The 15075-nt window shown below is 40.2% G+C and overlaps 1 protein-coding gene across 1 annotated transcript in view; it reads right to left on the reverse strand.

The window, feature by feature from the left end:
• The window catches only part of whrna (whirlin a), a 214773-nt gene that overhangs the window by 63358 nt on the left and 136340 nt on the right, over window positions 1-15075 (reverse strand). The window contains exons 8-9 of the mRNA XM_060841026.1: window positions 6628-6654; window positions 2106-2318 (exon numbers count right to left, since the gene is read on the reverse strand). Coding sequence (XP_060697009.1) covers window positions 2106-2318; window positions 6628-6654 — 240 coding nt within the window. The remainder of the gene's footprint in view (window positions 1-2105; window positions 2319-6627; window positions 6655-15075) is intronic.

The following is a 15075-nucleotide window of genomic DNA, read 5'->3' on the forward strand; positions in this document are numbered from 1 at the left end:
TGTCTCTTAGGTAGGGAGACCAAAATGGTACACAGAACTATTCCAGATGCAGTCTCACCAAGGTGTTGTATAAGTCATCTCTACTCCTGCACTCAAACAATCCTTGGATAAGCACATGGATGATTATGGGATACTGTAAGGGATGGGCTTAGATTAGTTCACAAACTGGCGCAACATCGAGGGCCTAAGGGCTTGTTCTATGCTGTATTGTTCTATGTTCTATGTTCTAACTGCTTGGTGCAATTGCCTGATTGCTTTTTTTTATTGGTGTGCAAGGATACCTAGATCACTTTGTACATCCACATTTCCTAATATGTAAGCATTGATACTATTCTGCCTTTCTGTTTTTCACATTGAAGTCTACACCTTCACATTCAGCCACATAATACAGCATCTATCATGTCTCAGCCAACACACTCAACCTGTCTTGATTTACAGACAAGGAATAATTTCATAATGCTGCCGTGCTGCTGTGGTTCATCAGAAGATGAAATTATAAATTAGAGATGAGTTATAACTCCTTTCTCTAACTAACATTTTGCAGTGGAGCTGATTTAGTTAAGCCAGAAGTATATTCAATGGAAATGCATTCAATTGAGGAGTTATTTTGTGGAACTCCATGGCTGTTTGCACAAATACCAGGGTTGCAGCCCTTTTCCCGTCTGCTGTGTGCCGCCAGGAGAATTTTGCGAAATGACCTATTTGTTCAAACGTATTCTGGGAAGATGGCAAATGCCAGCCACTCTGCATTGCCCCACCCTACCTTGGGTGTTGTGAGGTGATGGATTATCTCCTCGAACTGATGTCAAGTAGGAAATACAAAGCAAGCTGAGTTGACCAGGAGTGGTTGGGTTTAGATTCATATGCACTAGAATTTAATGCTGACTGATGACAAATGAGTTTTTTCCAGCCCTTATTTTATGTTCCAGAATAGCATACTCATGTCTGTTTTGATTTGAATTTCAAACAAGAATCCACCATCACAGAACAAACACCATCAAAACAATTCTGCACAGTAACACTTCTGGTATGCTGATTCCTCCTCCTAGGTAGTTACTGACAGACCATTGAACGTTCAAAATGTGAAGAAAAGCAAGACAAGGACATAATTTGGGACATGTATTATCTGCCCTCTGACAATCCTTGAAATATGACGTTACTTTATTTGGCATCAGTTTATAAAAATTCAAGTTGATAGTTCTGTCTCTGTGAAGGTAACTCTTTAAAGGGATGTTTTAGTTTGTTGTTCAGCTGCTGTGTCCTTTCACGAATGTACTGAGAGTGCAGCCGTCCCATGTTTTTCTTTTATCTTGCTATCTACTCCAAAGAATTTCTTACAGTTGTCAGAATAAAATGTGAACTATATTATTTTCTGCATATATTTTCACAAAGATGGAGATAACAGAAGCTCAACCCAGGCTCCTTTTTCATGACCAACTAATGCATGAATTTGTTTGATGCAGAACTGGCTTTTCTGCAAGTAAAAGTAGTTCCCAGAAGAATCAACTGAAGAGGCACGTGTAATCCTGCTGTTAATAGGAGTTGTACGTTCTAGAGATCCTGCCAAAACTTTAATGAATTTGCAAGTATGTGTGCTCAACATTTAAAATGAATACATAGAATGCTGGAAGAACTCAGTTAACATTTTGAGTCTGATATAAATTCTTCAGAGCTAAAAAGTCATACTCGAATTGAAACGTTAGCTCTGTTTCTCTCTCGCTAGATGTTACCAAACCTGCTGAGTTTCTTCAGCATTCTCTGTCAGATGTCCAGCATCCATGGTATTTTGCCTTTAGCCATAATATTAGAATTTGTCAAGCAAATAGCAGGTGACTTCATTTTAATTACAACTTATTTGCTCATTTTACTTGTCTATATTGTTGTTATTTAAACAAATTGGAATTCACACGTTTTCTAATGATACAAATTAAGGCAATGTTGTTAACTCATGTAAGTCTCCAAATGGACAGTTTTCTGCCTTCAATCTGTATGATGGGTTTTTGCTGAAGCAGTAATTTTAAGAAGCAGTGACTGAACAAACACCGATTCTGTTTGTCAATGTGCTTGCTAGAACGTCCCAGTATGAACAGCATTTAGTAACGTACCTTTGCATGTGTGTTTAGGAGTTCGAAGAGAGCCATAACCAAGGCCTGAACAGTTATATTGTTTTCCTTGTATTCATCAAGATAATAGGCCATAGTTGTCCGTTCATGTTCGTTAAGTAGATGCCGGGCCTGTTCATCCAGCATGGCACGTGCCTGGTTCACTAAACTGCTCAGCATGACCTGTGACCCCGCCAATGCTTTGTAAAATGTAGGCTATGTTCAAGCAGAGAAAAGAGTCAATTTAATTCAAGAATAAAAATCACTGATACTTAATCTCATCTGTACCTCTTCAAAGATAGTTTATGATAGCTCAATCCATGTCCGCCATAAGATTATAAATTTATTACCTGGTTATAATGACTTTCTGATGTTTTATTTATTTACTTCCTTAGAGAAGGAATTGAGGCACAAAGAGGCAATTCATGAAAAACTGAATGACACTTACTCTTCCAATAGTATCTGAAATAACTGCACAGAGACCGGTATTCCATTGCCGAGTCACCCTTTATTGATTTGGGCTCTGACCAGTCAGCTCAAAGTCAGTCTCTAGATTGAGGAGACCTGCCGAATCTCCTGGTTATATCTGTCAACCAGGGCTCCTTGATTAGTCCAGGTTAATAATTCCAGTCAAGGATCTCATCGTCAATGAGAGCCACCTGGTTTCAATCACTACAGTATCCTTTGTGGAAATCCAAAGCATGTCATGGACTCTTTTTGATGCACAACCATTTTAAGCCTGATAACAGATGGCTGTGTTAATAAGGTGTGAGGACTGTGTCCACTGTTTTTTGTCATTTACATAAATGACTTGGATGTGAACACAGGAGGTACAGTTAGTAAGCTTGCAGATGACAAAGGGCTTTTGCCCGAAACGTCGATTTCGCTGCACCTTGGATGCTGCCTGAACTGCTGTGCTCTTCCAGCACCACTAATCCAGAATCCGCAGTCATTGTTTTTACCTTGGACAGCAAAGAAGGTTACTTCAGAACAACAGGATCTTGATCAGATGAGCTTATGGGCCAAGGAGTGGCAGATGGAGTTCAATTTAGATAAATAAGAGGTGCTGCATTTTGGAAAGGGAAATCAGGGCAGGACTTTTACACTTAATTGTAAGGTCCTGAGAAGTGCTGGTTCATTGTTTTTTGAAAGTGGAGTCTCAGGTAGATAGGATAGTGAAGTAGGCATTTAGTATGCTTTCCTTTATTCGTCAGGATTTGGAGGTGCCGGTGTTGGACTGGGATGTACAAAGTTAAAAATCATACAACACCAGTATCTCTTACTCCACAACCACCTGATGAAAGGGCAACGCTCCAAAAGCTAGTGCTTCCAAATAAACCTGTTGGACTATATCTTGGTGTTGTGTGATTTTTAACTTTATTGGTCAGAGCATTGAGTATAGGAGTTGGGAGGCCATGTTGCAGCTGTACAGGAAATTGGTGAGGCCATCTTTGGAATATTGTGTGCAAATTTGGTCTCCCTCTTAAAGGAATGATGTTATGAAACTTGAAAGGGTTCAGAAAAGATTTACAAGGATTTTGCCAGGGTTGGAGGATTTGAGCTACGGCAAGAGGCTGAATAAACTGTGGCTGTTTTCCCTGAAGTGTCAGAGGCTGAGGGGCGACCTCATCAAAGTTTATAAAATCATGAGGGACATGGATAGACAAAGTCTTTTCCCTGGGTTAGGGGAGTTCAGAAATAGAGGGCATAAGGTTAGCAAGAGAGGGGAATGATTTAATATGGACTAAGGGGCATCTTCTTCATGCAAAGGGTGGTGCATGTATGGAATGAGCTACCAGAGGAAGCGGTTGAGGCTGGTAAAATTACAGCATTTAAAAGGCATCTGGATGGCTATATGAATAGCAAGGGTTTAGAGGGATAAGGGCCATGTGCAGGCAAATGGGACTACATTAGGTTAGGATATCTGGTCAGCATGGATGAGTTGGACCAAAGGATCTGTTTCTGTGCTATGCATCTGTATTACTCTATGACAGACAAAATGAAGAAGCACTGCTAAGTAAGCAAGATGCTATGAAGTGGGATTAAACTATATTCATATAACCAGTAATTGGTAAGAAGCAATTACTTTTATTGCAAACACCAACCTATTGCACAGCACTCAAAGCACAAATTAATCTCAACTCAAGCATTCAACAGGACCATGAAATACTGCATATTCAATATCTTTGTGTTATCCACAACATAGAGGACTGTCTTATAGGTTCATAATGAGGTAGAAAATGCCATTCATTACAGCTATTTGGTGGATTGTGGTTTGCTTCAAAAATATTTCAAAGGTGAAGGTAGGGCACAAATGAACCTATTACCTCATTTTCCCTTCTCCGTCATACTAAGAGGCACACACCCACTTAGCATCTCTCTATGTGCACCTGTCAGAGACAGAGATGGATTATAGAACTGCCTTTATTTGAGGGTGGCTCAGGAACCAGTGCATTTTATTGTCACATGACATTTGTCAAATTTCAAAACTGATTTTCAGAGTTAATGCATTTGGTAAAGAAAAATAAAAAAGTGAAAAACTGCTAAAAAAAACAGAACAGTTTGTTTTTAGAAAAATAAAGTATTTTAAGTGATTCTACCTAATAGACACAGAGACAAGAGTGTTCATTGACATAGCAAATAAAATGTCATAAAATGAGTCAAAGCACTTCACAAAAGTGGCATCCGACAATGTTTATCACCAATCCACTGAAAGAGCCATCTGAAGAGCTCCTTGATGCACTTGCTAAGTTTAAGTATCTGGTAAGTTTAACATGTGACAAAGCAAATGATGAGGCAGACCAATTTCCCAAAGGGGTCCCGCAACCAACACTACACCCTGAATTAGCTACAGTTATGCCTTTGTATAGTTCTGGTACATGCTCTGGGCATTTAGTAAACAAATAAGGTGACAGGATATTTTGAACAAAGTAGAGGCATGCCAATGTTACCTGCCACTGGACACTTCCATACTTGAAAAATGGATGTGGCATGATCTAATTTCTATGCAGTGTGTTACCCACACTCAGGCTAGTTTCGACTCTGGTTAATAAGTGTAAAGTGTACAATATCAATTCAGCTTTCCGGTAGACAAGGCTTCTGATTTTGATTTCCACCAAAGTCAACACAGATCAAAGCTGAGAGGGATTTTTAATGGGTGAATGAGCCATCAGATTGCACCTACCACCATCAGTCAAAGTCAAAATGAACCCCATGCAATTCTCTGCTAGCAACTAAGGCTCATACATGTGCAGTGCTTATCTTAAGGTATCAACACTGAGACTGCGAGGAAAATGTAACATAATAGTGAAGCCCCTTCCAACCTGGCACCACACTGGAAGCCTTGATGTGGAGGTGCCGGTGATGGACTGGGGTGGACAAAGTTAAAAATCACCCAAAACCAGGTTAAAGTCCAACAGGTATCTTAGAGTCATAGAGTCATAACCTGGTGTAGGCTGATTTTTAACTTTGACCATACTGGAACATTGTTGTCATCAATGTAACAGGTGCTGAGTATTGTGTCATTTCACACTCAATCTCTATTGCCTCATGGCAGCTTATTCTATGTAATTTTATTCCCCAGATTAAATAGTGGAGTGTCCCAGATAAGGTAATCTATAGAGATGCATGTCTATATTTTTTCTTACCACTCTGATTATGCAGATATTTTTTAAAAACTGATTTATTGATAGCAGATTGAGCATGTGAACTAATCAGACTTAAGCAAAAGTGGGTACTGCAGATGCTGGAGATCAGAGTCAAGATGAGAGTGGTACGAGAAAAGCACAGTAGGTCAGGCAGCATCCAAGGAGCAGGAAAATCGACGTTTCGGGTAGGAATGAAGAATGAGGCAGGAAGCCTCCGGGATGGGAGATAAATGGCCCAAAAATATGCAAGCTTCTGTTTTCAATCTCATTATTTTAATGTTTAGCACAATGAGAGTGTTGGATTTCAAGATATCTGTCAGGGTTGAATGCAAATCAATCTTGTGCCATTGATTCCATTGGAGAGAAATATTGTCACAACAGTGAAAGATAGCCCGCCTCCATGCTGTGTTGGTTGAGCTGTGGAAACTGTGGAAGATTTCCTCTTCTGACAAAACGGTAAAATATCCTCGAGTGCTTCATTGATGTTGCTAGAAGCAACTAATGCAGAGAATTTTCTTGCAGAATTTACAATATTAACTTCTGTTGAACTTATGGTGATAGAGAGAGAGAAAGGCCCTTATCAAATCCTGCAAAACTGTTCTCCAAAAGGATTTGACTGAAACTTTCCAAAAATGTGGTAATGATCTGCTGCTGTTGAAGCAGTGGACAATGGTAACAATGGCAGAATAGCCTTCACCCTCTTGCTTGGCACTGAGTTCTGTTGAAAAGGTGGCAGAAATCAGTAACCAGCTTCTTGTTGAATGATACATTTCCAGACATTGCTCCTGATTGAACTGAAGGTCGGAGACAAGTTCTTCAAAAGGTTGGTGCAGCTGCCACGAAAAGCCTGTCTCTTCATCTTTCTGTGCACAGCTTGCCCTCTCTGCAACCTCTGCTCCACAATCCTGTCATATCATACATCATGGGGAACAGCAGTGCAGTGTCGGGAGATAATGGAGCAGGCTCTTGTCACATCTGGCAAGAACCTCTGTTTAGCCTGTCATGATGTAACGGCACTCCCTTCCAAATTCAACAACTCATCACAATGCCTCCAAGAACTTCCTCCCAGGACTCCTATATGTGCAGTTGGCACAAATGGTTTGCACTGCTGCCTCGCAGCGCCAGGGACCTGGGTTCAGTTCCACCCTCAGCAACTGTCTGTGTGCAATCTGCACATTCTCTTCCTGTCTGCATGGATTCCCTCTGGGTGCTCCAGTTTCCTCCTTAAAGTCCAGTCTGGATGTACAGGTTAGGTGAATTGGCAATGCTAGATGTGCAGATGAGGTGGGTTACCTGTGCTAAATGTGGGGTTACAGGGATAGACTGAAGGTGTAGTCTGGTTGAGATGCTCTTTGTAGGGTCATTGCAGACTCAGTGGGCTGAATGGCCTCTTTCAGTATTGCAGGAATTCTATGATATGTTATAAAAGCAAATGCAAATCAAAACAGACTCCCTGTATGTAAGGGTAACTGGCCTTTTAAATAGCACCAGTGATGAGTGTGGGGGTTCCTGGTGTTGCATACATTTTGGAATTTCCAGCTTCTATCGTGTCAGTTCCCATGGTAGTACAATCAAATGTTTTGGCTCAAATCTCACATTCTGCCATTTCTAATCAAGTCCACTTGTTACATGGTGTAGTTTGCCATTAAGTGTTATAAGTAGATTTTTTATCTATCCATCACGAACACACACACACACACACACACACACACACTCATCAAAACACACAGACACACATCATAGACATCAAGGTATGATAACAAAGCAAAAATGCTTAAAATTATCCCACCTGTAATTGAAGAATTGATACTGTGATGAAATCACTATTCATAGCCAATGCAAATATCTGACATTTCTGTTATTAAGACAAAGTTGTTCATAAATTTAAAATAATGCCTTAGGCAAAAGAATTGCACATAAACAGGTTAAAACCTGCATTATTTATACAGGATCTAGATTTTTGTGCAATGAGAATAAATGGAAAATTACTTGCCCCATTACAATTCTGTGCTTGGATGAGGACCATGTTTACTTTGAGTTAATGATATTGTGCAGCTAACGAAGTGATTCGCTATTTGGTCTGCTATTGATCTGCATAATAAATTTGGAAGAGATAATTGATTTTTCTTACTAATTGGGAGGATAATGAAAAGGTAAGACTATTCATTCATTATTTATGAATTCTGTAGTTCCATATTAATTTAACAAATTAATTACTCATTCATTTCAGATTAACGTTTTCTTACATTTCAAAGCCTACCTGCCTAAAACAACCAGCTATTCTGACTAAAATATCGAAATGGAATTTAACTAATTTACTTTTGTCATGAATCCTGCAACTCTCTGCTTAACAGTGCTAGGTAAGTACATTCATTGTATGCATTGCACTGGTCCTGGAAGATGATTTACTACCATCTTTTCAGGGCAACTAAGGATGAACCATTTCAACAATCCTTGAATACTGAAAATGATGAAAAATGAACACAAAATTAATGGAACTTTACAAAAGTATGACATGATACTTTAGTAAACAGGTCCTGTTTTAAGTAAGTATTTGAAAGTAGGGATAAGATAAATATTTACACTAACACAAACATAGCTGAGTGGCTGGTAAGAATATCATTGTTAAGCAACTTGATGCCAGGAATGCATTGATACATCGAAAGGGGGCATGGCTCACATATTGGTGAAGGATGATTTTTGAAAGTTACTGAATTGATTCATGATGCATTGTTGTCTCTCAGACTCAACTATCCATTTGTAACTTCGTACAAACATGGGTTTGTAACAATGTCTATTTTTTTAAATTCACTCACGGGATGTGGGTTTTTCTGATTAGGCCAGCATTTATTGCCCAGCTCTAATTGACCAGAGGGCAGTTAAAAGTCAATCACATTGCTGGAGGTCTGGAGTCACATCTAGGCCAGACAAGGATGGCAGTTTTCTTCACCAAAGGACATTTGTGAACCAGCTGTATTTTTCCTGAACAATCAACAATGGTCATCACTAGATCCTCAAATCCAAGTTCTTTATTGAATTGAAATTCTACCATGGCAGGATTTGACCATGGATCCTCAGAATATTAGCTGAGTTTCTGGATAAATAGTCTAGTAATAATACCACTAGGCCATTATCTTCCCTGTTACAGAGTGCACTGTTGTTGTTCTGCTTCATGATAGTGCCGTGGCTTCTACACTTTGAACATTTTATTACATATAACAAGCAATGATCCAGACATAGCCGTGGGCATTGAAGGGATGATGAGCACCACTGACCTCAAAAAAAGACTTTCTGCCAAGATTGAGTGATCCCTAGCCACTGAGTTTACCTTTTCCTGACATCTATTTGATTCTGCTCAACTCTAGCAGATTTCAAGTATAGATGATGAACTTTGTCCTGTTCTTAACTGTTTTGTCTTCATTTTAACTAATTTGATTCCCTCCACCATTGGAGAGGTGTCACATAATAATGCATATTCATGTTCAAAAGTGAGAATTCTTGATTGTGAAGTACATATAAGCCCTTCACAACTTGACACTTGTTCTGCAGAGTTGCTTGTCGCATACTTGAATCTTAGGAGATATCACTCTGGAGAAGGGCTTATGCCCGAAACATCGATTCTCCTGCTCCTTGGATGCTGCCTGACTTGCTGTGTTTTTCCAGCACCACATTTTTCAAATCCGATATCACTCTGGACCCTGTAATTGCACTGCTGCTGCTTATAAAATCAATTGACACTATTTGATAATATAGTGTTACTCATCTCCATGTTAAGCCTAAAATTAGTGAACGTCAATTGACATCAATATCCTCTGTTGCCAAAAAGCCAGGTCTAGATTACCTAGTTGCACTATAGATGACTTCGGCTTTTCTTTTATTGTAAGCCCTTCCATAAAATGAACTTCCTTGTGCTAGCTATTTGTCTTCTTGCTACTCTGTGACATATTTTCTATTTCTTCTTCTAACAATTAGAAAGCTATAATGGCATCAGTTATAATCCAAAATTAAATATAAAATAAATTAATTTGTTTGGTTGCTGATTGATATCTTGATTGGTACCAATTTTTGTATTTTAAAATTTGTTTTCTCCAAGATATCCAATGCTGTGTTTAACTTGGCCGACCCTGGAACAAAATCTTCAGAGCAATATTATTTCAGATGCCATGCCTTTCTAATGTGATAACAATATTTTGTGCTTGAAAGACTCTTACTTCTGTGGTATAGCAATGTTGCTGCTGTCTTCTGTTGCACTATTCTACTTGTGCATTCAAAATGAAGAATCCCTGCACTCCGCAAGTAAGATGGATGACTTCCTCCTTTTGCAAGTAAATGGACAATCACTGCCTTTTTGTGGTTTCTATAGATGAATCCCACCAATCACAGCATTAATAAATGATCCTCATTTCCTTAATGGCTTTACTGACTGAAACTTGCTGCTTACAGCGTTGATAATGATTCTTGCTCCTTTAATGGCTTTATAAGATAGATTAATGTTTTTTCCAAGATGATTCCTGCTGTGTGTGGTTTAAATCAATATGTCCTGCCATGCTGCAGCTTAAGTAACAGTTTCCTCAGCTTGTCTGCAGCTTCACTGGTCTCTTAACCTTCTTCTTCCATTAGCCCTTATTTGCTAAAGGCCTCTAAATTACCCTTTCAATGCTTTATTTCTGGCTTCAACCATTCCCACATCTGCAACCCTGTTTTAAATTCTTCTGTGTCCTTTGACTCTCCTCACTATAGCCAGGGATCATGATGCCCACTAGTTAGGTGGTAAGTAGTTTGCATACTTCTAACTTTCCAAGCCTGAAAACTGTACCTTTTATTTTGAAAGTTTACTTTCATCCACTAGCGATTTCATCTTTATTCATGAAGCCTCCAGTGGTGTTTGGCGGAACATCAATTTGGGATTGTTCTTATAGATCACTGATACCCAGTTCAACCTGAAAGTGCCTTGGTGTGACAAGTCCTTCACCTCCATGGAGTTATGAACTCATGTTTGCTGTTACGTAACCCTTACCAGCTCTGAAATGTTTTTTTACCTCACCTGTAGGTTCTATCTTTGCTGAATCTTGCAGCAGGTTTCCCTTCTGTGGGAGTCAGAAAAGTTCAGCTCTTCCAGCTTAACTGCACAAACAGATGACATGGACCACATATTCGACTGGGACAACACAATGATCATAGGACAAGCTAAACAGAGGACAGCCAGAGAATTCCCAGAAGCATGGCATTCATCCACAGACTGTATCAATGAGCACATTGACCTGGACCCAATATACCTGCCACTATGACAAACAACCAGAACAGGTAATCGGAAGCAGCAGGAACAGAACCAAATAAATTCCAGAAGACACAGTCCAGCAGCCCTTCGCAGAAAGCTCCAAACATGTCACCTAGACAAGGGATAAAATGTTTTCACATCAACTTTCCAGTTTGGCAAAAATACCCACAACCACGACAATTGACACCTGAGCTATAAATCTTTACACAAACTTTGACCACAAACAAGGCTTCAAGGTGCCTGAAGGATGTTGAGACCTCCAAAGGTGGCAGCAGTTTTTTTCTGTCCTAAGTAGATTCTGCATCATTTGCCTCCATGTTGTAAAATGAAACCTCACCACTGGTCACCATGGCATGAAATTGTGGATTTGCTGCTACCATCCTATTTCCTAGTAAGAATCGACATGGCTTACTCGTTCCAGTTCGGTAGAGGAAAACCATTTGGTACTCAAATGAGAAGAGATCTTTTCCTAAACAAGATTATAGTAACAAGGTCAAAGTTGTATTGTCATGTTAGACATTGTTACTAAGAGTAACGACAGAGACTTCTTTTGTGAACTAAAGCTGTTCTTCTGTTCTAATCTGTAGTATTGGGTGGTGTTTAACACATTCCTCAACATTAACTCTTTCAGAGTCCTACACCCTTATACAACAAACACCTGACCAGACAAAAGGGACAATTAATTCTGGTATCATACCATCATTGATTGCTCTGATGGGAATATAAGGTGTAGCCAATATTAACATTGTGCAGATTTCTAACAAAGATTGATAACCAGAAAGTGTAGACCGAGAGTAAACGAGGTCAGTTCTGATCTCAACATCACACACAATCTAGCATTAAAAGTTAAATGTGGGAACTGATAAATTACAAAATGGAAACTTTGGAGCAGAATTAATTGTAAAATACAGTTTGCGTTTCTAGAAGTAAATGGTTTCGTTGCCAATGGCCCTCCTTTGTTGCCTTTATCCAAAGGTGTAAAAAAGAAAATGATCTCACAGCTCTGCTCAAGGCTCTGACACTGTTACTCTTCTCGTGCATCCATGCTGTTTCCAGTTGATTAATGTCCACAGTTATCCACTGTGACAGAGATTAAACTCACTACTTCTTTTGAAATACAACACCTTTAATTAGACCACATTCTAGGTAGACTGTACAGTCCCTTATTTTGTATTTACACCAGGTGCCTACATACTTACAGAATGTTTGTCATGGAAAACTTTAAAGAAGAGGAAGAGTGAAAAAGGCATTTTGTTGAATATTACTTTAAATTCCAAGTAATTTCCTTGTGAGTTGCACCTTTGAAAAGGAGGACAGGGCCAATTTTTTTGAAGGTCCTCAAGCCAATACCATCTGTGCCAGGTGTCCAGTGACCAGTGAGTGCTTTCTGTTTTCATTGTCACACACAGAGCGCTGACCTGATTCCTGACCTAGAGTTACTGGACCTGAAACCTGTTTTCAATGATTTATGGAGCTGTATTGTGATGGAAGAAGATAGACTATGTGATAAACATGAAGGGAAAGCAGAATTTAGCCAAAGGAACTAAATAAAAATGAAAGTAGATTGTGCAGGTTCATAGCTCCTTGAAAGTGGAGTTGCAGGTAGATAGGATAGTGAAGAAGGCATTTGGTATGCTTTTCTTTATTGATCAGAATATTGAGTACAAGAGTTGGGAGGTCATGTTGCTGCTGTACAGGACATTGGTTAGGCTACTGTTGGATATTGCGTGCAATTCTGGTCTCCTTCCTATCGGAAAGATGTTGTGAAACTTGAAAGGGTTCAGAAAAGATTTACAAGGATGTTGCCAGGGTTGGTGGATCTGAGCTACAGGGAAAGGCTGAACAGGCTGGAACTGTTTTCCCTGGAGTGTTGGAGACTGAGGGGTGATCTTATAGAGGTTTACAAAATTATCAGGGGCATGGTTAGGATAAATAGACAAAGTCTTTTCCCTGGAGTGGGGAGTCCAGTACTAGAGGGCATAGGTTTAGGGTGAGAGGGGAAAGATATAAAAGAGATCTGAGGGGCAATTTTTTCATGCAGGCAGTGGTACGTGTATGGAATGACTGCCAGAAGGTGTGGTGGAGGCTGGTACAATTGCAACATTTAAGAGGCATTTGGATGGGTATGGGCCGGGTGCTGGCAGGTGGGACTAGATTGGGTTGGGATATCTGGTTGGCATGGACGGGTTGGACCGAAGGGTCTGTTTCCTTGCTGTACATCTCTATAACTCTATGACTCATATGAATAATGACCAGCCTAGGAGAGATTAATTAACTCACCTCCTATTATAACAACTTGTGGAACAGTGCAGAATAAAGGCAGTCTCCTGCAAGCTGAATTATCAATTTGAGTTCTGTAGTTAAGTTGAGGAATCAAGAAGAGACCATTGACTTCTCCAAAATAAAGGAAATAAAGTTAGCAGTAGGTCGTTACAGCCAGTTTTGGAGCCAAATGTCCACTTGTCTTTTGAGACATCGATGATACGCAGCACAGAGAGATAGAAAGAAATGTTTAAGAAAAACAGAGATGCAACTCTGAACAAAATAAAACCAATGAAACAGGCATCCTTATTCCAGTTGGGTTTTATTTTCATTCAGTTTAATCAGGTTTTTCAGAGTGAGTCTCCAAAAAGGCCAAGTGAGATCTACCCCACCCCAATGGTACTCCTCTGGCCTGATTCTATCCCCATCTTATCACACATCATTCCTGGAACAACTCGCCACTGCCAGGAATTGACTGGCATCGCTAGAACTCAGTCCTGCTCCGTTCCTGAACTTTGACCCAGACATGACTGAACAGAGAACTTTGGCACCCTGCTTTGTAGGCAGGCACCAGGAGATCATAGATCATACCAAATAGGGGGTACAGAGGTGAAATGATGTCAGACCATGCCAGCTTGATCTGAGCTTGCTGCCTGGATTAGTAGTCTAAGACATCTGGAGGAATGCCCAGCAGTATTGGAAGAAGATTTTTCTCCACTCTGCCAGGCTAAGTTCAAACATTCTCTCTCTGATACCTCACTCACTCTATCTCTGCTACCGAACCCACCTCCCAGCAAGGATCATGCTCTGTCATTCTCACCATTACCTGCGACATCTTCCCTCGTTTGCCATCATCCACTCCAAATCCTGACATCACCGATGCTACATGCCCTCTGCACTGCCTCGTCACTTGCCTGGAACATGTCTAAAACTGTGCCACAAATAACAGCAGTGCCATCTGCTTACATCTCTTTCAATGCCTGCCTCTTTGCCATTCCAGGAGTCAACATGGGTGATGAGCTGTCCAACATTCAGCTCCTCACCCCTTACAAGGAATGGCTGACTTACCTTGCCCATAGCCCTTGGACTGGTCTAGGCGGCTGCTTTTGACTTATTGTGCTTGGCAGCCTGACTGAAAGCTATTCACCGAAGCCTGCTGAAAATGTTCCTGCTTTGTGTCTGTGCTGAACAGCATGGTAATACAGCAGTTCTGTGAGCCTGGTACCTCTGGTTGATGGGCAAAGGAGAAAAAGACAAGGCAACACAAGTGCTGAGCAAGGCAAGGAGTGATACTATGAGGATACAGGTTCAGAGTGAATGAACACTATGACAATAAGTGAACAAACCAGAAACCTGGTCCAGTTGATCAACTGGTTTTGAGTACACAGTGTCCTTGATGCAACACCATAATGTTGATTGCTATTTCACCTTGAGGTGAAGCATTGAAATACAGAAGATTACTGTAAATGGATTGAAGATTTGCCAATGACTGTGGACATTGGATGCATGTAGCTGATGCTCATTGAGCATGCTCTAAGAAGTTGGTGCCCAGTGACTTCCAATGGGGAAGCATTAAGTTGAAGTCACCAGGTAGCTACTCTGACTCCCATGTTGAGACTTATTGGCATCTAGTTTGCTTATGACTGGTGGCCAAATGGAAAACTGCATAATAAAGAGGTGAGATTTACGATTAATAAGGTCATTAACGAGCATTAATCTCCCTTACTAAGCAACTGACCAATGGCTAACAAGAGTCTTGCCATGCCCGTGCTGTTCTATAAAAGAT

The sequence above is a fragment of the Hemiscyllium ocellatum genome, chromosome 21 (genome assembly GCF_020745735.1).
Source record: "Hemiscyllium ocellatum isolate sHemOce1 chromosome 21, sHemOce1.pat.X.cur, whole genome shotgun sequence".
NCBI classification, from domain to species: Eukaryota; Metazoa; Chordata; class Chondrichthyes; order Orectolobiformes; family Hemiscylliidae; genus Hemiscyllium; species Hemiscyllium ocellatum.